General features: G+C 39.4%; 1 protein-coding gene across 1 annotated transcript in view; it reads right to left on the reverse strand.

The window, feature by feature from the left end:
- Nucleotides 1–27,721, reverse strand: part of LOC121523343 (inactive phospholipase C-like protein 2) — a 76,862-nt gene that overhangs the window by 12,577 nt on the left and 36,564 nt on the right. Inside the window, exons 5-10 of the mRNA XM_041808189.1 lie at nucleotides 23,323–23,791; nucleotides 16,514–17,737; nucleotides 13,063–13,312; nucleotides 12,699–12,985; nucleotides 9,725–9,928; nucleotides 5,659–5,734 (exon numbers count right to left, since the gene is read on the reverse strand). Of these exons, the coding sequence (XP_041664123.1) occupies nucleotides 5,659–5,734; nucleotides 9,725–9,928; nucleotides 12,699–12,985; nucleotides 13,063–13,312; nucleotides 16,514–17,737; nucleotides 23,323–23,791 (2,510 nt within the window). The remainder of the gene's footprint in view (nucleotides 1–5,658; nucleotides 5,735–9,724; nucleotides 9,929–12,698; nucleotides 12,986–13,062; nucleotides 13,313–16,513; nucleotides 17,738–23,322; nucleotides 23,792–27,721) is intronic.

Raw genomic sequence — 27,721 nt, forward strand, 5'->3', positions numbered from 1 at the left:
CTTAGGCTTTCTAGCAGCATCTAAGCTTCCATGGCTATAGAGTTTTTCTGAGTAAAATGGATGCCAAGTGAATATATTGTTTTAAAATGCCCCATCATGTCTGAAAACCTGATCTGTTGAAGAAAAATAAAGGGAAAGAACATCTTGACTTTGCAGCAGCCTTTTTGCAGCTTCACTTCCCACACTGCTGCAGTAATATAGAAATATTTTTATAATTCAGGGACTACCGATACGCTGTGTCATCACTGATGAGTCTGACTTTCTTTAGGATTCATTTGCACTTTTATGCCTTTATGGTGGACGGGACAGCAGACAGAGTGAGACTCTGGGAAAGGATCAGCAGGCCGCATTCGAACCAAAGCCGTCAACATCAAGGCCGTTTCTGTACATGGGGTTATGCAGACATATAAAGTGACATTTTTAACCAATTACTGGCGCATCCTGGTGATTTCTAGTGTTTTTCAGAGATACTTTTGTTACATTATTTAAATCAGAGCTTTCCATGAAGCAGGCCTTTAACCCTGAAACATACACACACTGAAGAGCATCCTCCCTCTATTCTCTCTCTCTTCTCCCCTGGTGTTCTTGTCTTCCTCTCAGCATTGCCTCCAGCTATCTATCTTTGCAATTCATCTTCCCACAGCTTTCTTCTCCCTCTGTGCTTCATCTCTCTGCTCTGATGTAACTTCCAGACATCCATCTCTGCCACCAGCCGTCCCACGGCTCCCTCTCGCTGACCTGCTTATGCCTTCTGGCTGCCCACCCCCTTCTCCAAGACTGAGAGGAAGACCTCCGCCTTGGGATCACCTGATCGCCATCTTTAGTTTGCACAGACAGGAAGAGCTTTGTTCGTGAGATCAGGCCTTGGGCTGAGTGGCTGCTCTATATCCGATGAATGTACTGGTGTGCTGGCAGCGAACCATCACACTTTCACTTTGTTTACTCATTTGCTGCATGTGATAACATGTGAAAAGGAGATATGTGATAGAGAATAATATGGTTTACAAAATCCCAGCATCAGTCAGCTTCAGCTGCAAATGAAGCTACACAACTCGTGAATATGTCACCCTTTATTTGATCAGCAAGAAAAGCTGTAGCTCCAAAAAACCCTAACACAAATTCAGTGAAAGACGGGACGGCTTGTCTGGGAGGAAAGAGAAGCTGTCTGCAAAATTGTAAACAACATTCATTCATGTCAAACACTCTCTCGGTCTCCTCAATAGCCCCACTGAGTCATTTTCTTCCTCTCGAAATATCACCTCGGTTCAGGTTCGTCTTAATTCCTCCTTCATTTCCTCTTTCTTATTCACATTTCTCTCAAGAGTGATGTTGAAAAGCTCATGAGCCTGTCTGGATTTCAACCCTCAAAACTCTGACAAAACCTATAAATGCTTGAATAAATGTCTCAAGTGTCTCCTTCTAAAACATATGACGTGTGGAACGGCGGCTTTTCAGAATCCAGAGAAGAGAAATAGAGTGATAGTGTTTATTTTTATGCACAAACTCTCTGGTTAACACTTCAAAGTGTCAATCAAACCGTCTCCAGGGTGACAGCTGAAGACTGAATCAGGGTGAGGGGGAGGGATAAAGTGTGTGTTTGTGTGTGTATTTTTATCGCCACTGTGACGATAGTCCAGCTGACTAATGTCAGATGACCCTCAGGGCCCGGCCGTGTAAACAAACCTCTTCCAAAGATCACAGAAATAATATGAGCTGGTCAGATGTGATGGCCTTTGCTTAAGGCTGATCGATGACGGGAGCTGCACCAATTTAAAATCAGTCCATCCAAAACATACAGATGAACTGAGCCAGACAAACACTCACACTAACGTCTGTGAGGCATTAGATGTCTGCAGAGGACGGGGTGAAAGATGGTGGGTGATGTGAGGACATGAGGAGAAAGCATTAGAGGAGGGACACGGAAATGTGATAAGTGGAAAGGAAGGAGGATGTAAGAACAGGAAAAGAGGAGAGAGTCAAGGAAAGGACAGAAAGGAAAAAACAAGAGGAAAGAGGAGAAAGGCAAAACATATTATAGAAGACAAAATAGAGCTGAGTGAGGGAGAGGACATGACAGGCAGAAAGAGGAAAAAAAGATGATTCAGAACATCAGAGGAATATAATGAGAAGACAAGAGTACAAGAGGAATGAAGAGGAGGAAGTGAACTTAAGAGGATGACAAGGAACAGAGAAGAAACAAATGAAGGAAAATTAATGAAGGAAAAGGAACCAAAGGAAAGGAAATGAAGTAAAGGAACAAAAGGAAGGGAAAGGAAAGAAAAGAAAGGGAAAGAAAAGAAAACAAAAGAAAAGGAAGGGAAAGGAAAGGAAAAAACAAAAGAAAAGAAAGGAAAGGAACACACAATAAGGAAAGGAAATGAAGGAAAGGAAAGAAACAAAAGGAATGAAGGAAGGATAATAACAATAAAGGAATTGAAAGGAAAGGAAAGGAAAGGAAAGAGAGGAGAAGTAAAGGAAAGGAAAGGAAGGACAATAAAAGGAAAGGGACAGAAAGAGGAGGAAAGGAAAGGAAAGGAAAGAGAGGAGAAGTAAAGGAAAGAAAAGGAAAGGAACACACAAAAAGGAAAGGAAAGGAAGGGAAGGGAAGGAAAGAAACAAAATGGAAAGGAAAGGAAGTACAGGAAACGGAAAGGAAAGGAAGGAGAAGGAAAGAAAAGGAAGGATAGTAAAAAAAAAGGAAAGGAAAGAGGAGGAAAGGAACACACAAACAGAGGTGGATAGCAACGTGTTACATTTACTCTGTTACATGTACTTGAGTAGTTTTTCTGAAAAATCCTACTTCTGAGAGTAGTGTTTGAGCAGAGTACTTTTTACTCTTACTCCGCTACATTTGTTAAAAAAAAAAAAAGTTTACTCCGTTACATTGGGTATGCACTGGTCGCTACTTTTACGTGTCTATAATTTATTTTCATTAAGTATTTTTTACACTCAGCTGAGCTCTAACAGCAGCATGAGATAAAATCCTCAGCACCACAGAGTAAATGGAGGAGTGACCCCTCCCCCTTAACTATCAACAGTTGGAGATAATGGCGTAAGCTGTAATACCTGCGTCTCCCTCTGAGAAGCACGTTTATCCCTGGTCCAACATCAAGACTCTTTGCCTTTCAAATGACCAGGAACAACAAACACATAATGCGCTGCCTACTGTGTCTACCTAAAACGATGGAAATGTCAAGCTCCAAAAATAGCACGTCAAATCTAAGAAAGCACGTTATGGTAATTAAGCTAAACAAACTAAAGACTGCACTGCTTGTTAGCGAAAAGTATAAGTTCAAATCTCTGTTTTAACTTGCAGACTGCAAAGACAAAGTTGTGTCAGTGATAAATGATGTCACGTGTCCAATCACCTCAGCAACTCTGCCACAAATGTGATTTCACCACGCTATGAAATAACCATGGAACATTACGAGACGGAGATGTTTTAAAGCTAAATGCAAAGCCAGAACTACACTCCAGACATGGCTGCTGCACTGTGTCACTCCGCCCAGTGGTTTACTCAAGAAATAGTTCCGAGTATTTGCTTCATGTGTCGTAATGTTACACAATTATACATTATTATTTCATAGCGTGGTGAATGTGCAGGTCACAACTTGTCCACGAGCGCATTTTGGAGTTGTTGGATTGTGTATTTAATGAGTTTGATGAGGGAAAGCCGGAATACCATCTGCTTACATTGAGTTGGCACTGCAGGTCCGAACTCGGCAGCACCGATCTAAAAATAGCTTGCACCGACAACTAAAGGTAACGAACCTATTACTAAGACTAAAGGGATTATGGCAATGGGCGAATTTGCCAAAATGTTGAAGTATCCCTTTAAGAAAAGGAATGTACCAAAGAAAAGGAAAGGAAAAGAAGGTACAAGGAAAGGAAAGGAAAGGAAAGAGAGAAACAAAAAGAAAGGAAAGGAACTAAAGAAAAGAAAAGGAACAAAAGGAAAGCAAAGAAGGCACATGAAGAGCACAGAGAGGACAAACTGTAACCTTGTGAGAGGATGAGATTAGAAAGGGTGAGACAGCAGCAGAAAATAAAAGAGGAAAGGGGGTTAAGAAGAAGAGCACACAGGAAATGAGAAAGAGAGAATAATGGAAAAAAGACAAGGAGGAAAAGGCAAAAATTACGCTGTCAGAAAAAGGGGTACAGAAGGAGTTCATTAGTGTCCCTCAAGGTACAATCTTCACTAATGACTAATAATCTGGACTCATAATTTGACCTTAAGGCACCCTTCTGTACTTTCCTGAGGACTGAGTGTAATAATGTGCTTTGCACAGTTTGGTATGGCACCCTGGAAAAGCTCATTTTTGAGCTCTTTTTAAAGATAACAGATCTGAACTGATAAAGAGCGGATAAGGCGACATCATTATTTTTGGTCTTCTTTTGATCTTGTCATGTCTTGGTCCACAGACCGGCTACACTACCCAACAGTCCTTGTATGCTGTCCTCATGACTGTCTTCTGCATGAGTTATAATTGTGTGTCTTTGGGGAGGCGGGTCAAAGATTGTCGATCATAACTACAAGAAAACCGCTGTTTCTGATGCTAGCAGTGTTGTGCTTTATAAAGAATGGAGTCTGGCCAATCCAACAGCTTTGCAAGGTTAGGAAGAAAGAAGGGAGAGGAGAGAAGCTTCAGTTAAAACTGAAGAGCAAATTACCTGTGAGTCCATGCCCACAAACATGGAGAGCTATTGCTGTCACAAGTGGGACTTTAAAACACTTTTTCAGGACATTTCTGATCAGAGGATAGCAGCTCACATATACCTGCAGTCTGCATCACTACCCATTCAGAGTTCCCTGCTTAAAAAAATTCCAGTATGGTGTACACTTGAGCCAACATTGATTTTTCGCCCATTTTAGCCAATAATTTCACGTTGTAGTTTGTTTTAGCATATATTATGGCAACAAAAAAATGTTTGGCGTCAGGCTCCTACTTAATCACTTCTCTCAGATTGTGACATACAGAATTTTAGGAGCGATAAGATAACAGCTTAAACCCCCAGTTGGAGTCAACATGTGGATGCTGGGTTAGGGCAGCAGGCGATTGCAGGGCAAGGAAGAGACCGGAAATCTTGCAGCTTAAATGGACCACTGATTTAGGAGGATGTGAGTCATGTGATTTAGTTAAGATGCATGTCGGGTATGAATCATTATCGACAGAAATAACTCACCAGCTTTGTTTCATCTCTGCTAAAACTCACCAAATCACAAGGAGAAACTGTACCGGTTCGCTGCGCTGTATAGTCTAATAAAGGCTAATGTCACTACTATTACCATGCACAACCCAACTTACTACTACTAACTTACTACCACCTCAGTGATGAGTACCATCTTTATAAGGATGAATACAAACAGAATAGAGAAATAGGAGAGAGCATAAGAGAAAAGGAAAGGGAAAAACTTCACAAGGACAAAACAGAGGGAAGGACAGGAGAGCATAAAAGGATAGGAAAGAAAAAAAGGCAGTTAATTTAATGACAAAAGCTGCCACAGCCCAGTGGTTACCAGCACTGTAAAAGAGGCTGTGTGGTTGTTTTATCATGAGTGGATGAGAAACATAAGCACATCCTGCTTTCTACTCATTGCACACACATGATAACACACGCTCTACATATCTGCATTATTTCAAGCACAAACCTACACACCCATTGTTTGCACATGCAGGATCCGGTCGTAGATTCCATCGGAGAGCTCGATTACCGCTCTGCTCGCCTGGACCATCTGCAGACAGAGAGACATATATTAGTATTAAACATACACACATGCAGATAATGATTATTATACACCATTAACTCACTTTGTAATCTTGTTTGTAGTGCATAAATCACCTTTTAAGCACATATACAGTCTAGTTTATGATCTGCTATTAAAGACCTTCGACTAGTATGGGGGGGGCAGATTGGTGTGCATCACAAGGGAGGTTATTTACTTTAAACAAAGCATTGTTAGGATGTTTTGCATATGGTGTCGCTCGTTTAAATTATGATAATGACGGAGTGAGTTCTCACTTTGAGCTGTAGTCTACAAAATGCACAGCAGATGAATCACTGGTGAGCGTCACAGGCCCCTACAGGGACTAATTTGGCTGATATTTTAAAGTATGAATGGAATGACATGAGTACGAGCTTCTGCCTGATTAATTCTGCTCCTCCTTTCACAACAAACCCTGCTGGGATGTGACCCCACGATGGGAGGAAAAAATGCTGTTCAACAAATAAGGGATTAACTAGAGCACACCACTCTGACCGCATCCAATTCTACTAACACACCCACCAAACACACACGCTCATCCCCATTTCCTGTCTTTTCTTTTTTTTTTGCTCCATCCGGCAGGCATCAGGATTGAGGTGTGGAATCCATTTAGCAGAACAAAATTCAAATCTATGCTAATGGTATTCAGCACAAGAGCGAGCTTTTCAACCCTAAAACGCTTGGCTGGAAACGGAAGTGTGCACTCACACATGCACATGCATGTTTTTACTTACACACTAATGCACAAGAAGACAGTTACAGGCCTTGTGCTGTTTTCTGGGAACACAGCATTGACAAACAACCATAGTTAAATGAAAGTGTCACGGTTTATACACATATACCTTTATCATAACTTAATAAGACCAGAAACAGATCCATTTATCTCCACTGCAGTCTGCTTCTGTTGCTCTCCCTCTTTTACAAAGCACATATACCTCTCACTGGACAGTGTTTCTAAATTGGCAATTCATACTGACTGTCCATCATCCCATCCAAGAGACTCCTGGGAAATATGAAGCATGAAGAAGTGCACTTTGAGCAAATATCAATTTTAAAGTATTGCTGCAGCCAGACAGATGGCAGAAACAGGGGGGGTGTAATGTTGTTTTCTGCAGCAGCGCTTTCAAGACACGCTGCTGATACAACGAGGGCAGGACCACAGCTGTATGGAAAACACAAGTGTTGGCTGGCTACAGTCACAACACACCCCGGGGGAATACCAGGAGGTTGCTGGGGCTGAGAGAGATTAATGAGGGAAGGGCTAAAGAGGAGGCTGAATAGAGAGAAAAACTGTATAAAAGAGCAAAGAAGAAATGTGCATCCTGGCAGTTACAACTCCAGCATGAGCAACTGTAACCCTCACACACCAACTGATTCATCTCACTATTGACTTGTTACTGAGTTGACTAACGGACCACTTGACCACAATGTGACCTCCTTCTTTTCTCGCTCTTTCCTGTTTTGTCAGATGGCAGTCCCCAGAGCTGGAAAATGAAGCCAATGCTGGAGTACAAAACAGAAAAACTACAGTTCTTCGTGTGTCTTTTTGGAGCTCCACAAAGTGTGAGATATCCATCAGAGCAGAGACTATCTTACTGAGTCTCTGTTAGTTTTTTACATTCAGTTAGAAAAAGGCAAATTGTTGAGTGAGTCCATCTATAACTGGACTTTTAAAATGAAGATCAACAAGTTAGTCTACTAAAATGGTTATAAACGGAACTTTTCAAAGTCAGACTAACACACCTTGATGATACTGGAGTTACACCATGTGGCCAAAATATCTGGCCACACCTGTATCATTGAACTCAGGTGTTTCAATCAGACTTGTTGCCACAAGTGTATAAAATCAAGCACCTAGCCATGCAGTCTCCATCTGTGATACAAAATGAGTCATTCTGAAGAGCTCAGTGACTTCAAGCGTGGTACTGTGATGGATGTCAGCTTTGTGAAATTTCATCGCTGCCATGGTCAACTTTTAGTGATATTATAAGAAAGTGGAAGCGTTCAGGAACAGCAACTCAGCTACAAAGCAAAGACCACATAAAATCACAGATCCGGGTAGGGCTGGGTGATTATGGCAAAAATCAACTTTTTACCTCATTTATGATTAATGAATGATTGATTATTCCACCTCCAAACTCCTACTCTGGTTTTTGAAACCACTTTTATAATTTCAAAACAAATAACTTAAAGGAACAGGCACAGATTAACACTTTATGGTTGTTTATTGAAACAATTTAAATCAAAACACACATCAACTGAAATGAAAATCTTTTTTGTAAATAGTCAAATTTTCCAAGAAAAGTAGTAAACAAACAACTTGTATTTCTTGCCAATAAAATTAATTATTTGTATGCTGTTGTATATAAAGTAAAAAATAACTTTGCTGCTCACAATGCATAGTCAGCTTCATGTTTGAGTTTTAGTGGGCTGGATTGGGTTTCGCCCCCCAGTAGAGGGTGTTGCATTAGTAGAGAGAGAATTACAAGGGGAAAAAATGAAATAACTGACACAGTAGGTTTATGTCAGTTAGAGGCTCTAAATGTCGGTTTTGATTATTTTTCGACTAATTGCCCAGCTCTAGATCAGGGTCAACGACTGCTAAGGGACACAGAGCCTAAATTCGCCAACACTTTGCTGATTCCATATCTGAAGAGTTCTGAACTTCGAACTGGCATTAATGGAAGCACAAAAACTGTGCTGTGGGACCTTAATGAATGGGTTTCTAAGCCACAGATGGAGTGTGAAGCACACTGACACTGGACTGTGGAGCAGTGGAAACATGTTCTGTGGAGTGACAAATCACTCCTCTCTGTTTGGCAGTCAGAGTCTGGGTTTGATGAATGCCAGGAGAACATTACCTGCCTGACTGCACAGTGCCAACTGTGAAGTTTGGTGGAGGAGGGATAGTATGGAATAGTATGGGGCTGTTTTTCAGGGTTTGGGCTAAAATTCCCACAGAAATCTTGTGGAAAGCCTTCCAAGAAGAGTGGAGGCTGTTATAGCTGCAGAAGTGGGGGCAATTCCATATTAAAGTACATGTATTTGAAAGCAATGCCATTACAATGTTGGTGTTAAGGTCAAGCTTAAAAAATGATGTAAGACAGCGAAGTACCAAAAGGTAACAGATGCAATGACCAAACCTCATCCAAAACAAAAATAATGGGACTGTGGCTCTTTGGGGAAATAACTAGAGGAGTCAAGGCAAGGTGGAGGCTGCAATAGCTGCAAAAGGGGGCCATCTCCATACGAAAGTACAGGTATTTGAATACATGTCATTACAGTCCCTAATGGTGTAATGGTCAGGCTGCCAAATATTTTGTCCATATGGTGTAGATTTATTCTACCATGTTTGTGTCTCAGTTGGATCCCAACTGGACAAGGCATTCACGCACACGCTCCAGTTTCCACAATGAACTTTGATCCGGAAGTTGCCAGTTTGAAGGTGGGGTACTTTTTCAATATGGCGATCACCTCACTGGGCTTCAAAATGCCTCTCAGCAAACCAGTGAGTGATATTACTGAGACTACGTCCATGTTTATGCTGTATGTAGGGACTTTAGTGCCTCTTTCTCCACCACTAGGTTTATTCCATCAATTATATAAATTAATCTGCTAATAACCCTCACCTAGGTCCATGAAAGTTTACAGTTTGGGTGAAAAAACTCACTCCACATTCAGGCGAAGGTTAGTTTGTCACTTTTTACTGCCACCTCTCCAGCCAGGACCACTGGGAATGATCTCTGCCTGATAATAACAAGGGCTCATTTTGTGTTTGCGAGCATCTTGTGAGCTAAAAAAGGAAACTTTTGATTGGGGAAGGTTTCATTGTTGGAGCAAGTAGACAGGAGATGGGAGGGGGTTTGAGATCTCTGATGCTTTTGTTTGCCGCTTCCTTCCTTGTTACGCATTTCAGAGATGTCAGAAGTAAATTAACCATCAACTCTGTGTCTTTCTCACCATTTCATAGGTGGAGACGACCCGCCGAAGGACATCTGGTAGGGGTCCTTGGGGTTCCAGGCTTGGGTAGTGATCCCGGAGATCAAACAGCAGTAGCGGCGCACCGTCAGGCCCTGACACCCTGGAGCCCAGAGCGAGGACGCATTGCATGAGGTTAGCTACCGCTGACACCCCGCACAGCTCCCTGAACACTGCGACCGAGTTCTGTTGGAAAGAAGACAGGCAAATACTATAAAAAGAAACAAACACAATCTGTAAAACTCCTCCAGTCTCATTTGATTTCCTCCAGCCTCTTTCTCACACACAAACACACAGGTGATCAAAAGCTGCCACCGCGACAGAGCTATTTATCTTTTCCTTGGTTTATTGATTCGCTCTCCTGCTGTTCTCTCCTGCTGTTGTGCTGTTGTAGTGGTTATGGCTTAAATGGTAGAAACCAAGACGTTTGCATAGCAGCAGTCTCACCACACTGACTGAACATATAATTATTCTTTAATAGCCCCAGGATGACACGAACCCCAACAGAACAAATTACTGCCTGGCTTTTAAAGGTTAGATAAGCTTTTAAAAAGGCAGAGAATTCATTATTGGCAGCTTTTGTCCCCTCTTCTTAAGTTCTATACAAAAAAATGCTGCTAACTCATGAAAGCTATCAGGAGAAATTAAATATCCTTGGTTTTTAGGGTGCAACAAAAATGACTCTCTAATTCACTTAAGTTCCCCAGTGGTCAGTTTTAAATCAAATCATTCACTTTACCTAATAAATATCATCATTGACTTAGATGAGATAAGAGTATTAACAGCTGAAATGTCTGGCTGAAAAATATGCCAATAACCTAATAAATAAAAACTAAAAAATGACATACTATATTTTGTGTTACCTAGTGGTTCTCAATTGGTGGCCAGGAACCCAAATATGGGTCCCCAAAGCTGTGCTCAGTGGGTTAAGAATTTGTGTCTGGAAAAAACTGAAGTAATGAAGCCCTTGGTAAACATACTTCCATACATTTTTTACTCTGTTTTACCATCATAACGGGTAGATTTTAATGTTTTCTCAGTAATTCAACTTAAATTTTGGGATAACAAAACCTCTTTTCTAATGATAAGCTAATTTCTCAAAATCTTTGGAAAATTGCTTAAAATGTCCACATAATTGAGTGAAATTTGAGGAAATTGGGTGTTTTTTGTCATGTTTCTGTCCAAATTGGCTTTCTTTAATTCAATAAATATGAGTAGTTTGGACATTTGGGTAGTAATTTGTAGCTGAAGAGACTATGGTGGGTCCTGAAACTACCACTGTTGAGAACCACTGACCTAAAAACAGCGTTTTTCTTTCCTTAGGCCCCCCTAATTATATCTAAGAAAAACTAAGCCTCCCCACTTGGGAATTAAACATAAATTTTAATTGTTTTCATTAGCAAATCCTACATACACTTGTTCTAAACAATAGATCTATGTAGAAACTATCCATTTTAACATCAGTGTATTATAGACACTCTATAAAGAAAAAGAAGACAAAACTCAAATTGTCCAGTTTAAAAAGATGTTTTATATATAATTTTTTAACTTCAAAAGTTCTGAATGCATGTGAACCAAAACGTAGAATTGCTGAGATTATAAAGCTGAAAACTGAATCAATGTTTTCAGTGTGGCTTCTAGTAAATTTCTTATTTTGCACCCTTGTATTTTAGAAACTTGAAATTTTTGAGTTTTTAGAGTCATAATTTAAGACATTTTTAACTTGGAGATTTCATTTTTTTTCTTGTAAATGTCTGACTTGTTAAATCCTGAAATTCTGAGTTTATTTTTCTGTAAATACTTTATGATCTTTAAAATTTTTTTTTTTTTTTTTTTGCTTAATTTTTTTTTTACGTTTTGCACAATAGCTAACAGATTCTACAAAATTTTAATCTTTAAGGTTGGCCTTTTTACATTTTTTCTCATTATGGTTGAAAATATATATATGTAAGTCTACTTTTGAAAATGTCTGAGCAGACAGGTTCTTGTGTCCCCCATAGGGGTACCTGGACCCCAGGTTGGGAACCACTGACCTAGAAGATACAGTTTGTTGCAAGAATGCTTTGATATAAATTCAAAGTAATTCTATCACGACCTACTTCCTGTTTAGTGCTAGGGGTTGTCCATCTACATAACACTGTACATGGCTAATGTAGGTGGTGAACATTCATGTGATCAGCATGGATGACGTTTAACAAAGCTTACCTCCAGGGGACTTTTGAGCTACTGAAATCCATGAGTTAGACATCACTGCAGGTTCAGAATAGCCGAAATAAAGAGAACTTTAGATAGCTAAGCAACAGAAACTCTGTTGCAGTGGCCTGGACAAGGACAAGCCTGGGCCAAGGAGAGAGTTGGTAAGTGGGTAAATCTACCTATGGCCAATTCTCTGATGGAGTGTAACTGCATTAACACAGAGTCACGTCATGCAGAAATGAGTGACAATGAGTTTGGTCTGATGGCGAGAGCACCATCTCATTTCCCCCGGGCTGGGTGTTCATGCTCGGGACGTCCTGGCAAATCAGCAGCAGTAGTGGAGGAGCCATCAATGGGAGGAGAACTGTACTGGACTATCCACATTGGACAGTTTTGCCTTTCTTTGGGACTACCCCACAGAAACTACAATGGTTTTACAATGATTTTACTGTTTTAGCCGAGGTTACAGTTGAGATCATCAGTCTATGAGGACTAATATGGGACAACTGACAGTAAGACTCAATTCTCATTTGTTATGCAGGGTTTTAACATGGTTTCTAGTTAACAGAGCACTGGTGAGTCGTTTGTTTAGACGATTTCTTGGTGGTATTTCACTATTGTAAGCTGTTGAGTTATGGTAACAGCTAATATGCTAACAGGCCAGACACAAAAAGGTCTATCAGAAACTCTGTAGACCAACCTAAACCCTAAGGTATTCAGTCTAAATAAAGCCCTGGAAATCATATGTCTTCTTACTCACCTGCATGTTTTCCTTCAGGTCAGTGGCCTCTCTCAGCAATGGAGCAGCCATCTTAAAAACCTCATCCACAGCCCGGACCCCCAAATCCCTCAGAGCGGGGTAGTCCCTCCCCTTGCGAGCTTTCCGCACTGATAGACCCCTTTTGTGAGGCTTTCCCCCTCCTCTCCGATTGGTTATGGCCACATGGACAAACAGCTTGGCGTGGATAAGATCCTCCCCTGTCAGAGACTGGAGGGGTACGTGTCTGTATCCTGGCTGGAGACACTCCAGAGGAATGGTGTACTGGCCTGTGGGAGTAGAAAGATTTTTTAAGCATTTCAAAGTAATAGACTCATAAAGCTGTTGTAAAAATCCTTGCACATACCGATGAACTCATCCCCAATAAAGTCATCATCCAGCACCACAAAGCGAACCATGGCAAGCTCAGGGAGGTTGATCTGGAACTCAAAGCTCTCGTCAAAGATCGGGTTGTCTCCATTTTGGGTCACCGTCCTGGTGCGGCGCTCAGTGCAGTCAGCGGGGATGCCATGAATCTCAACATACACATAGGGGTCCACTACATCTCCTTTGGCCCCTGAACCCCTCGGCTTTGGCAGGTTTTGACCACTTATTACCTGGAGAATTATCAATATCAAGACAATTACAACCTGTTGGTGGATTTCAGAATAAAATCATGACTTTATTACTCCAGCTTTATAAAATTTTAGTCATATTTGTGGTTGTGGTCACCAAATGTATAAGCTATTATGATACTGTTTGACCAACAGCAAGTACCCTCTGACTGTTTATGGATACATAGGGATTGACTGCTGGGGCCATGGATGTTCTGCCTCTTCCACTAATCAATTGAGAAATTTGGCTTACAAATAAAATGACAAAGATCATTCTGTTCAAACAATGCATTGCACTCTTGTGACTTTTGTGTTTGTGTTCATATCCTCTCTTGTTCCTCCTCTACTCTGCTGTTCACACAGTGCACACGGCACCACACTTGTCCATGCAGTGCACACGGCACCACACTTGTCCACGAAACTGCCAATCGTGGCTTTTTTCCCTTCTTTATGGCATCAAATAACAAATTAAACCTAAACTTCTTAATTAAGTAAACACTAGAATGTAAATTATCATAACAAGAACTAACTTTGAAGTTAAAAACCACATTTGAAAAAAAAAAAAAATTTGGTGTGTGTATTTAAGTTTATAATGTGGCCCTCCCATCTGTTACACTGCAGCCTGTATGAGGCTATTATTGTTGCAAAACTACTGCAAATGCATACACGTTTCTGTACACAAATCTGCAAATGTGTAGATAGATTTGCATGTGTGTGTGTACAGACTTGAAAATGTATACAAAGATCTGCAAATGCATGCAAAGACTTGCAAATATGTACAAAGATTTAATTAGGTCTAAACTGCTGCCTGGCTCAGCATTGCATACTGGTCCATGTGCATTAAGGCAGAAGCCTTGCCTGTGAGTCTACACCGAGGGCAACAAAGCCCAGTGCTTTTATATTCAAGATCTGAGTATGCATTTGCAGATTGTGCGCAGCAGAAGTGTTTCAAAAGTCACATGTGTATGACAGCCAACTGAGAGTCGAATTTAGTTGTAATTAATGTTGTCTTTTCTAACAACATAAAAAAAGTAACTTTCAAACAAAATAAACTACGTAAATACACAATTAACAAACATTTGGAGATTTGTGCACACATTTGAGGATCTTTGTACATATTTGCAAATCTTTTCACACATTTGCAAATCTGTGTTCAGATAAGTACAGAAGCATACTTCAAAGCTGAGACTTTTTGACAAAGAAAAAGGAATTTGGAGTACTGGAAATGATGGACTGGTTAGATCAAAGTCTGGATTGAACAAATTTGGGATTTAGTAGATTCAAAGATTGGATGCACAAAATTTTCATCTAAGCCAGTAGGAACAGCTACTCAATTACAAAAGAGACTGTGGAAAAGTAAATTAAACAATGCCAACAAGAATGCAAGCTGTCATCAAGGCTAAAAAAGGCCATACAAAATGTGAAGTTTTTTTAGTAATTATGTGTAAAAAAGGAATATTTAGTTGGTTCATTTCAGGGATGTCAAACTCAATCACAGCAGGGGCTGGAATATGGATTCAGGTCTAACATGAGGGGCCTAACAGGATCACCTTTTTAATAAACTGTCAACCTTTTATTGCCAGTAATAAAATATGAAGAAAAAAAAAAATCACAGATTTTCAAATTCAAAAGTTAAAAAGATAAGTTAAAAGGCTCAAAATCTGAGAAAAGTAAATCTTAGTTCAAGAACTTCGACACATGAAATTGAAAAATAATGTTTTTAAAAAGCAAATATATTTGAAAAGTGTCAAAATCATGAGTTTAAAAGGTCAAAATATGAAATAAAATATGAAAAGTGTCAAAATCATGAGTTTAAAAGGTCAAAATATGAAATAAAATATGAAGTGTCAAAATCATGAGTTTAAAAGGTCAAAATATGAAATAAAATTTGTAATCATGAAATTAAAAGTCGAAATGATTGATTTTTTAAAATTGTGAGTCTAAAAGGTCAAACTCTGGGATTATTAAGTCAAAGTTAGAAGTTGAAAATATGAAATAAAATACAAAATAATTAGTTGAAAAGGTCAAAATATGACTTAATATTTAAAGCTCAAAATATAAGAAGTCAAAATAATGAGTTGAAATTCTCAAATATGAAATGAAAAGTAAAAATCCCAAGTTTTGTTTCTAATTGTGAGATGCAAAATTGAAAATATGAAACAAAAACACAAATTTCTTTTCCCACATTCCTGACTTTTTAATCGAATTATTTTTACTCCTTTTTTACGCCTTACTCCGCCTTTTTCAGATTTTATGACTTGAAAAGGACATCTTAAATCATCAAGGATAAGTTTACATTTCTATGCTTTAGGAAACCTGCAGACCTCATACTGAATGGCCAGTTAAAACAGATTTATATCAGTTTGACACCCCTGGTTCATTTCATTTGCCAAATAAACATTTTTTTTTTGTTTTAAACAAGTTTTTGAAAGATTTCTTAAATATTCATCCTTCCGAAGGGCATTCGAGTTAATGAGGTCAAAAAAAGCAGAGTGGATTAATTTTTTCTCAAATTAGGGTTGCAGTTTCTCACTCAGGAAGTGATAGTGGTTGCTGAGGCTAGAACAGCTGACAACCACTGTTCCATTGCCATTTTGCACAGAGCTTTGCTCAGGAACTTTTAGCCTTAGAAACTGGTAGGTTAAGTGTCACTCTAGAAGAGGACAGAGTCTGTTGCTTAGGGGAAAACCAGAACGAGATTCACTGTGACCTTTTAGTCATCATATGATGTACTCCTTGATGTTCATATGACGACATGATGCACTTTTTAGAAAAACAACAATTAAAGTTGGCATTTTCTGGTTGGATGATTTTAAAAAATGTGACTTTAGTGTTAGGAAACACACCACCTTTCTAACAGATTTTATCTGCACCTCCTGGGAGTCCTGTGACCAGTGTGTTGAGGACTACAGCCTCCATATATGGGAGCCTGCTCCACCAACTGATGCTTGTTTTGGTTCGAGTAGTAAGCAATCTTTTTCATTGCCTTAAAACTTAAATGAATGGTTTTGATATTTGCCATTAGTCAAACATTTACAAGTCATCAGAGGCCCTGAGAGAATTTACCACAGACTAAGATGTGTCACCTGTAGACATGATACTTCAGTTACACATCTAATCCAGTTCTACTACATTTGAGTTTCTGAGGAATCAGGGTTCGCCCTCACTGGAATTTAAACAATTTAACACATTATTGCACCCCACCTTGACATGGAGCAGCTGCGGAGACACACCAGGCACCGTGTCTCTGGTGTCTGCGCTGAAATATGACACCTCCTGTCGCATGATGGCTGGCCGCAGAACGTAACCACAGCTGCCATTCTGCCTGAACCAGGCGGTGTTCAGGTCCATCATCAGCCCTGCTGTCTGAAAATTCATCGACACAATCTGACATCCGCACTTCCACAGGTCCTGAGGGTTCATGTTGCTCGAGTCAATACGCATGGGGCTGGGGTGCACTCGTGACAAAAAGTGCTTGTTGTGATTGACAAAGTCGCCTGGGCTTTCGCCAGCAAGACGCACAGCCAGAGACTCATGAAAGGAACACAGTTCCCAAGGTTTTTGGCTTTGGGATGACGTTTGAAAGTCAATGAAGCTGACTGAGCAGCAAAGGGTTATGAGATCAGAGAGTTCCTTCAGGAGTAGGAGACGTTTGGGCTGAGGAGGGACAGGATTAGATTGAATGACCGGTGTTAAAGGGACATTTTTCTGCACGGTCTCCTTCTCATTAGCTCCTGGTGTTGCCCCTCCACTGTTGGATGCTTTCATCCTTTGACACATTTCTGCCCCTTCGTCTTCTTCACTTACCTCCCCATCCTGCCCATCAGGACCTGGACCCAACTTTTTACCCTTTAGAAGAATCCGATGCTGTAAGTCAAGCGGTGATGGCAGGTAAGATGCCCCTTTGTCTGGAGGATGGGAGTATAATCTCTCCCCAAATATCCTCACCAGATGCTGCCACATCACTCTTTGCTGTTGAAGTGAGCAGTGATTCTCGATACATACAATTAAAGGATAATCTGATGCCACAAATGCAAACTTTCCAATCGCCTCTAGCACACAACGCAGGACAAGCGGTGGAGAGAGCGTGTGTCCTGCACACACAATAGGCTCCCCATCAGGGCCGTCCCAAACATCCACCTCCACACATCGACAGCCCATCCTGAGGGCGCGGATGTACCCCGAGATGTCAGATGGACCACGAAACTGGTCCTCGATGAGGTAGGTGTTGTGGGAGGAGTTGATATAGTAGTGGGATAAAGGCTGGGTCATGTCCTGGCACACCGTGTCATGCTCCCTGTCGAAGAGCTGGCACTCCGCTGAAGTGAGGTAGCTGGTGAAGCCGTCCAGCGACAGGTAGCCCTGCCGCCGGCCCTCCTCTGATGGCTCGTGGGACTGGATGAGCTTCAGGCTGGTCTCCTCACTCACCTAGAAGACAAAGGGGGAAAAGCAACTTTAATTGGCAAATCAGACAAGAGTCTGATGACATACAACAGAAAGGCTGGGACTGACTTTTAAATGAACACCTGAATCCCTTTTGTCTTTAATCAGTCTGCTCTAATAAGCCTCCAAAGACTCCCAAGCTTGCCCAACTTATCGAATCAAATTTAATGAGACAAAGAAGAAGAGGAGATTATGCATCTTCTTTTAAAGCTTTTCTGCACTTGCTCCCTTAAAATCAAAGACCAAATCCCAATCTTAGTCAAAATGATTGCATCAGGCTTGCCGTGTGTGAGTCCGTTTAAGGCTTACTGTTAATATATAGGGTGAAAGTAACAAAAATTAAATGTTAAAAGTGGAGGTGGTAAAAACTCACATGAATTAAATAATGAAGTGATTAAACTTCATTTGATTAAAAAAAATAGGTGATAAATTCTGAATTGATTTGATTAATTTGAGGTTGATGTGAGGAAAATTGTTGCAATTAGATGATAATAGTGACAACTTTGGTATTTTTGTTTGTTTTTCATTAATCAAACATTTCCATTTATCATTTTTAGAAAAGAAGCCTCAGGGATGAAAGTCACAGAAAGTGATAACAAAAACTAAGGTGATGAAAAACTATGTGATTTGAATCATTTGTGACTGTTAAAGACTAAATCCACCAGTAACTCTGTTATTGGACGTCTTATTACCCATTTTCAACCAATTTTTCAAAGATTTCTGCCACTAGCTTAGCATCAGCCACCATATTGTCTTCCTACAATGGTTATCATATGGGCTGTGATAACCAATGACAGGCTACTCCATTGTCTCATCATATTTTGCAAAACTGAACATGCCTTAACAGTGGAGACATCTCGAATAGCCCATGGTGGAAAGAAAGAGAGACAGAGAGCCTGTGATGTGGCCTTTTGTGTCTCTGCACACAGGAACGGCTTTGAACAAATAAAGCCAATGCAAAGAAGCACAATTACTTTTTTGGCAAATGTTTGAATATTTGGAAGACTTTTTGTAACAAAATGATTACTGTTTTGGTCCCCAAGAGACGGGAGAAAAAGTTTGTGCAAAGAAGTATTAGTCATTTTGGTTTACTGTGTGTCACAAATTAAAACATTTGAGTTTTAATTTCTGCTTAGTTTTTTTAATCCATAGTCCCTTAACTTTTTAAAAGTTCTAGTGACATTGCTGCAGCACACATATTCTTAAAGCCCAGAACGTCCTGATAAAGAAGGATAAGCTTGACTGTGCACCAAAGGCGATGTTTTACAGAAAATTTTAAGACAAAAAGTCCAGGTGAGACACACTTGTGAAAATTAGCTTAGGGCTCTAAGGTTTTAAACAGATTAGCTGCTAGAGTGCTTCATGATAACTTCCCTACTTCCATACATACAGAAACCAGGGAACACTAGCTCTGTCAAAAACAGAAATGGTGTTACAAAATCAACAGTAGCAGTGGCAAGAAACAGGAAGTGATGCAATGTGCTCACTGTAAGTAGCCAGAGGGGGAAATATAATTTGAAGCAGGGCTAAGGCTGCTTAAGTAACTGGTGAAACAAAATGGTGATAAAGATAATCAGCCAGGTTAATATGCAGTTGGTACAGGACATTGGGTTATTCCCTGTGAAATAAAAGAGCACATTTTCAGTTCTTTATTTGGTTTCATCCATCACAGAGCTTGTATATCAAACTATTTAAATCCGGAATGCCATTTTAAAAAAACTCAGCAAATATGCTACAGAGATTTTTTTTTAATGTCCAATTTATTATGACTTAGGCGATGTTCTTAAGGGAGAATGTCACAGTGTAAATGTACTACTAAATACTGAACTGTAAAAACACAACCTTGTAATGGCTTGTAATGAATTAATTTGTTGGACACTACACTGGTATCCCTGATATCTTATAAAGCCATGAATGTTAGGAAGTTTTTGTGCAGGGCAAGTTAATAAAGTTAAATCAATCAATCTGTTTTGACTTACAAATGAAAGTATTTATAGTTTCATGTGACGGCCATACTTATCTATGTTTGCATTTAGTTCTTTTTGGCTGCCGGCATTAATGCATTACTCGCAATTCAATCAAGTGAATTTGATTAAGGTCCATAATTTGTGTATTTTTTTCACATTTAATCTTTTTAGTACACTTTGGTTAATCTAGATCAGCGTTTCCCTGCAGCCACAGTGAAGTAAAATAAGTCCACCTCTGCTCCTTAATGTCTCTTTCAATTTAAAAAACTTACAAACAGCTCAGTGGACAAGTCAAGTCATCTGCACCTTGTTTTCAATCCATAACAAGTTCTTTTTGCTGTGGTTGAATTCATATTATAACCTGCAATCTACTAAAGTAGGGTTGACACCTTTCACTCGACTGGTTGAATGGTTGGTTGATGTGCTCTCACAAAGTGATGTAGAACATGTTATATTCTGATTGTTTCACAGCTGTTATGCTGTAAATAACTTAACTTAAATAAAAAACAGATTTTATACTTGATATAAAGATGCAGGCTTTATATAGCCTATTGAAGTGGCGCTGCTGAGTCAGCTCTGTCAGAGCCTCAACCCTCTTGTTGTTCTGGTCATAAAGTCACTTTTTTACTTTACTTTTTTAACCTCACCTCTGTAAATAAACATTGCATACTGTCTGATTATGCTCATAAAAGACACAGCAGAGGCTGGAACAAGTGATCCTGTTAATAGTTGTTATTATTAATTAAAAAAAAACATTTGTTGGAGAATATTTTGCAGGCTATATGATGTCAAAGAGTTATCATGCCACGATCAAGGAAATTATGATTAAAGACAGGTGCATGGTAATAGTTTCTGAGTCAGCTGTCATCTTAGTACCACGAGGTACAATAAAATTTAAAAAATAATGCTTCATATATCTTATGTTTTTTAAGATCATTAAGCTACCAGAGGGTGTAATTAGGAAGCAGATTTTTTTTCTACCTGTATGACCAATCGATTGATCGGGGTGTGGATGTAATTTCGGTCCAATATTGTCTTTTGTTGACTACAGCCCTGACCTAAACATCCTTCTTTCAAAACAAAACAGGAAGTCAAATGCCCTTAGTTTAGGACAGAACAAAAATCCTTTTCCTACTTTTTCTTTAATGAAAACTACTTAATGTAAGAACATTTGTATAAAATTAATCCTGAACAGTCACATTCTTCACACTATTATACTCACACTGATCTCAGGGTTAGTTTCACTGTGCAGAGATGTGGACTCACAGAAAGACTGCAATTTGGCCTTCTGAGTCCTCATAAGAGCCCTCATGCACATGATGGGTTGGCCGAGGGACAGCTCTCTGCACTCCTGGAATGTGCCTCAAAGTCTGACAGTGTGGACTGGATGGATATTTGAAGAGCACTATAAACCCTTTAGAAGTCCTACAGGCCTCCATGTTGTACCTTAAGTTGCTAAGAGGAGTATGGGGGGTAGGGTTGGGTACGGTGCTAAATCAATACTTTTAAAATTTGACTGGTACCTAAAAAACAATAATGGTCAATGGCACCAGAAATATTTTCATAATCAAAAAAGCATTTGCAATTACAAAATCCACTTTGAACAAATTCATACAATTAATTACTAAAACTGTAACCAACTCCAATAAATTATACTTATTACTAATAACTCCACCCTGTACTCTACACTAAATAAAGAGTCTTTTAAATGTGTCAGTCCTCCTAGAATTTGCAAAAGTCACTTGAAAATCGTAACTACTGAAACTATTTGTTAAAGTTACTTATTTCTATTTCATTTTGGCATTTTTGCCAGTAAATTTAAATCGTAAAGACAAATATTATAACACTGTTGTGTGTGAACACAAACTTCGCGTTCCCTCTGCACAAATCAGTGCCCAGGCCCCCGAACCAAAAAGTCTAGATTCACCCCAGCTCTGAAACTTTTGAACGAACAGACAGGTTAACAATCAGCTGAGGACAGAGGGGTCTGTTGATGGGACAGAGAGGGAAACAACAGTGACCTAATGGAGAAAGAAATGGACTAAACTTTGACCCCGGTAAAAGTCAGACAACTTTTGGTTTCTCCTTCAAGGATCTGATCCACACAAACACTGCTGCGTGCATCTCTTTCTGCCCTCTCCCCATTTAAAACATGTCATACTGAGACCAACAAATACCAGAAACAAACTACGTAAGGAGGAGAGGTAGTGCTTATAGTTCCTGCATTGTCTGATAGTTTGCATTATATCGTTTTTGCTGAAATGAGCTCTGCTTCATTTAAGGCCATTGCTCATTGATGACCTCTGCCTCCCTCTCTCTACTATGAATAAAAACAACAAATTAAATTCACGTAAATCATCAAAAAGAGGAATTTCCCTTAGAATCAAAATGATCTGTCATGATGATCAATCACTGATCAATGAAATACTTAGAAACCTTCTGAATACGATCCGATCATAAAAATGGCCTCCAATGGAATATCAGTTGCCAAAAATGCCTAATGTACCAGATATGATACAAAGAAAATATTTATGTGAAAATTTTATGGCAAATTTTCTTTTTTGGATTTCTGTAGAAGGTTAAATAAACGTCTCAGTTCTGAGAAATGAGAATTTTCTGGCTATTATTTGAGTTATCAAGCTTAAAGGGGTTAAATTTGTCAATTCCACACTTTATAAGAAAAAACAAACAGTTGTGACTTCTCGAAGCAAAGGCTCACCCAATATTCATCCACTGGCAAGTCAGAACAACTCATGAAGGTAATAAAACAAAAACGCATGTGAGCACAGCAGAGACATTACGTTACAGTGAACTGACTAAAGGATGCTCCTGCTCTGCTAAACTAAAATGAGTGTAAACCACATGAATCATGTTAAGTCTAAGGTATTTTGTGCCTTTCATTTGGACTGGTGGGGGTGCACTGAAGAGGCGCAGCACCAAAATGCGGCGCCAAAGTCTTTGTCTTATGTCGATTTGGTAGGTATCAGAGAGGTTGGCACTGGTACCAAATTGGTACAAGATTTCAGTACTCATCCCTAATGGGGGTAGAGCCTTCAATCATCAGGACCCTATCCTTTTGTGCCACCCAACAGTTTGGATCCAGATGGAACATACTCTCTCCACTAACGAAAAACAAAACAAAACAAAAAAAAACATTTTCAATAGAGCTTGAAGGATTGACTCTGGCTTGTCTTGGTGCTACAGGCCCAGGCCCATGGGGGGCTTGATGCACCAACCTCAGGATTGTGGGCACTCTTGTTATGAGCTGTTTTGCCGACGGTTTGCTGTCATGGACAGGCTTGGCTGTCTTGGCTACAATAGCTACTCTGAGCCATTTTTGCAAATGGAAGTCATATTTCTACTATTTTTAAAGACATATCTTCCAAGTCTCTATTATCTTTTGTTACTATCACTGCTGCTGACTTCACACCTTTCTGTCCGTCACCCTTTCTGTCCTACTTTCTGGAAACAGTCAGACAGCAGATGGCCGTTCACTAGACAGTCTGTCTCTCTCAGGGTTTGTAATACGGTGCTAACTGAGAAAAATAAATTTAATGAATGATTTTCTGCTATTTGTAGGAATATTTAAATTGTGCTACCCACGTGAGTCATGCCCTGCTCAGCCTCAAGGAACCTCATCAGGTCTTTGGTGTCCAGGAACTCCTTGTTACTGGAGAACTGCACCAGCAGAAAGTAGATCTCTGGACGTGTGCAAAAGTCGTGGAAGACCTCAATGAACTCCGGCTTGGTGACACGTTCATTCTTTCCTGTTAGACTCTTGTTTTCAGCATGTTCTTTGACTCCAGATCCATTATCGATGTGCAGCCCACACGTTTTCTCTCTAAGTCTTTGAAGTTCTCTAAACCTGTGCTCCACTTTGCTGCTGCTCACTCCAGGGTTCACAGTCTGGATCAGCTTAATGGCTGACTGCAAGCGAATCCCCTCCTCTGTGTCCTCCTGTCTGGCCGAATCAGCAGCAGAGGAGAACAACTGCTCCAGCCACACAAGACGAAGACTGTCCTGACTGCTGGCGAGCATGTCGAGGGCGTGTTTCCCATACTGCATCAGATACCTGGAGGGAAATGAGAGAAGAGACAAGGTATGTGTGACAGTGCAGGACACTCGCATCTAACATTTTTATCTTGGGCTTTCAATGACATTTATATAAAGTAAGGTGAAAAGTGAAATCACATTTCCTGTCATCACCCTTCACTACAATCATATCTCAAAGTGCTGAACAAAGAAATCCGCCCTCGACAGTTTCACTGCTCCTCAGACAACAATAATCACGACACTAGTTATGATGATTGATTGACATCAAAAAGCCTTAGTCCAACCAAAGTCCCACACAATACAAGATGAGAACAACAGGAACTTAAGCTACAGAGCTTTAAAAAAAGCAAAAGTTAGAGCAGAATCTTTTTAAAATCAGATTTGGAAATCCTGATTTTGTACTAAATAAATTAAATGACCTGTCTGAGGCCTTCTGTCAAGTTGTGGAGCTTTTTATTACGGGAACAGCTTTATTCCTCCCTCTAAGCTTTTGACAAAATGCAATGCTAATTTCATTTGGAAATGTGCTGGGCTCACCAATTAACATGCAACACATCGTGCTTTTGGATTTTTTGCTGCATGATGACACAATTTTTATGGTTTAACTCTATAAATGAAGTAAATAGAGCTGTGAAATTTCCCTCTGAATATTTTGAAGCATAATTCTCAGCAGCAATAACAATATACGGGCCCCTCAATCTTTTTCCTGTACCACTGTAAAGCTAAAGGTCTCAAAATTTTTAGTCAGTGCTGTGGGATAATTTGTTCTTGACCTTCTGTAACCAAGAGAAGATATAGTTGGTATCAATGATAAAAAAGTAGAAGCATCAGTGTAGTATAAGTGATGTCACCCACTGGTTTCTGAAGTGGAGGTTTTGGGTACATGATTTAAATTCCCAACCAAAAGCGCTGGTCTTCTGGACAGGTAAAGACCAGCGTTGCCCATCTTCGCTGCTTACTTCTTGTTTTGAACTGAGGACTCTGTTTAGTAAAAATGGCACCTTGAAAGGTGAATTTACTAAAAGGACAACCAATATTTTGTCTTTATTCATAAATTTGTCATAATCAGGAAGAATTCATTTAAAAGTGCATTTCCACATTCACACTGGAAGCGGCCCCAGGATACACCCATGCACTCTAGCATCACTTCCAGTGCACATTAGGGCTGAGCTATTTCCTACAGCCCTTTGAAAGGATACTTATGGCAATTTAGAGGCTGAATACAATATGTATCATAGTACAGGGGCCACAATACCATACATATTGTGATACAGAGGCTGAATACAATACATATCGCGATACAGGGGCCACAATATTTCATGTCATTTCATTTTATTTATTCTAGTCATGGTAAAGTTCACAATTTTTCACAAAGAAATATTCAACTTCATTACATTGTATGGCCAGAAAGGAGCAGGGAGAAGAAAAATCAACAAGGTATGTATCATGACACAGAGGCCGAATACAATACGCATCGCGATACAGAGGCCACAACACAGTACGTATTGCAATACAGGGGCCACAGTACAATACATATTACAATTCAGAGGCCCCAATATGATACGTATAGCAATATAGAGGCCACAATAAGATATGTATTGCTATACAAAGGCCATATTCTGATAAGTATCACTATACAGAGGCTGAGCACAATACGTATTGTGATACAGAGGCCACAATACAGTACGTATCACGATACAGAGGCCACAACACAGTACGTATAGCAATACAGAGGCCACAATACCATATGTATCATGATACAGATACCACAATAAGATATGTATTGCATACAAAGGCCACAATCGGATAAGTATCATGACGATACAGAGGCCATATTAGTAACATTACAGAAATTTTGACTTGACATCACTAAAATTCAATACTTGTTGGGACAACAAAGACTAGTCCAGTGAGCCTAGCAGTTGTTACCATGTATCTGTTGATAAAGACAGGTGTTGCTGTGGTGTTTTACCTTGTTTATTGAACCACTTGCATGAATCACATCCAAATCCCGACTTTCTGGTGTTTGAAGAAACCCAAAATAACGCAAGTATTTCTCTAAGCTTTCTGGCAATAGAGAAAAACTATGATTCATTTTACCAGTTTGAGTCGCACCTCTGACTTGTTTTGTTTTGTTTAGAATATGCCTTATGAGATGCCATTTTATTGAACAGAGTCATCATTTCAAAACAAGAAGTAGTAATAACAAGAAGGCTGCTGAGGTGGGCAGTGCTGGTTTTATCTTGCTGATAGTCTTTGGGAGAGTCCATGTAATACAGGTGGGTTTGGACGATTGAACTCACAACCTATGGCAGCCTCCATAATAACACACGTCCCGTTATAATGATAAAAATTAAGAATTTCTTGGGGAACTTGGGGAAATATCTAAGATACTGCCTGTCAGTGCAGTCAATATTTATGTATAACAATTTGACTTCATAAAATCAATCAATTTTAAACAGTTAAAATTACTGTACAGTGTTTGCTGATAAAGATATGAATTATTCAAACAAAAAAAAACAAAAAAAATTTTAACCAAGCAAGAAATTGATTGCAAATTGGTTTGCAAATTTCAATAAGAATCATGGAAACAGACCAAATGGGTAGTTCATGAAAATATCTCTTAGTAGGAACAGGTGTTTTAGGACTGCTATGTAGGGATTTTAGGACTTAAAACAAATGTTTTTTTTTTTTTGGGGGGGGGGGACAAAGGTTGGGAACTCTGCCTTAACTTCATTTTAACAATGGAGGTTGTTTGATTAGCTTTAGTGCATTTGCAGAAGCAGCAGTTCCAGTAAGTAAACCCTCCAGATTTTCCACTGCATAAACAAATGAGGGCTACGCAATTTGGTGTACAAATTAAGCCAGATTTATCATTTAAATAAATTTTCTTTCCTGCTTCAAATAAACAGACTCATGACAACCTTTTGCCCTTTTTTTTCATTAACAACATTTACCAGAAATAAAAATGGAATTTCCATTTTGGGGTTAAAATGTAACCATAAACCTGAGTGCTGTGTTTTTCAGGAGAGGGGGATGTCTAAATTAATACTCAGGGTCTGAAAGCCTCAATTTTCTGCTTATAAAACAGACATTAACGCTGACATCTCTATATGAAACAAACATGACCATCTGAAGAAAATTGATTATTTCTGCTTGTTTTTAATGCTTGTCATCTCTACCTCTGAATCAGTGTCCAGTACACTGGCTACACATCAGTCCATTAAATCATAATTATTGTGGATAAAGATTCAGAGTGAGATCTATGGTTAAAAGTTAGCGGAGTTGTTTTCTTTGGGTTATAGAACTCTTGTGAATCAAAAGCTCTGTGTAAATAAATGACTGGGTCACCAAAACAAACACAAAATTAGACTTTAACTACTGACATAACTACAGTGACACTTAAGAGAAAATCAATCTTTTCATTCATCCATAAATATGATTTATCAATAAAATTGATCTATTCCCCAGGTCCAACGTTAACTGACTTGACTAAGGCCCTCTGATTATTCATTATCATTAAACCTTTATTTACCAGATAATTCCCATTGAGATCATGATCTCTTTTACAAGGGCGACCTGGCCAAGAGGGCAGCAGCACACATCATAATAAAGTCACAGACCAGTATATCATAAGGCTAGCATCATTACTTCTTTTAAAAAGACAAACACCTTGTTCATTTTAAAAGGCCCTGCCTGTGGCTGCTAAACTTTGACTAAATAAAGTGCTAATGTCATCCAGCATGTTGCTTTATTTACTTATTAAATGTGTGCAGCACACAGTCATCGGGGATTTCTTTGCACAGTGCAGTTTCTAAGTCTATCAGGGGAAAAAGCTGAACTAGCTGCTCTGGAATTAACTTTTGAGAGTAGTTAATTCTTTTCTGAAACACAGTTTTCAAAAGCATATTGATTTGTGAAAACCTCAATCTTTTCTCTTTTCCTCCAT

This window comes from Cheilinus undulatus, linkage group 16 (genome assembly GCF_018320785.1).
Source record: "Cheilinus undulatus linkage group 16, ASM1832078v1, whole genome shotgun sequence".
Taxonomy (NCBI): domain Eukaryota; kingdom Metazoa; phylum Chordata; class Actinopteri; order Labriformes; family Labridae; genus Cheilinus; species Cheilinus undulatus.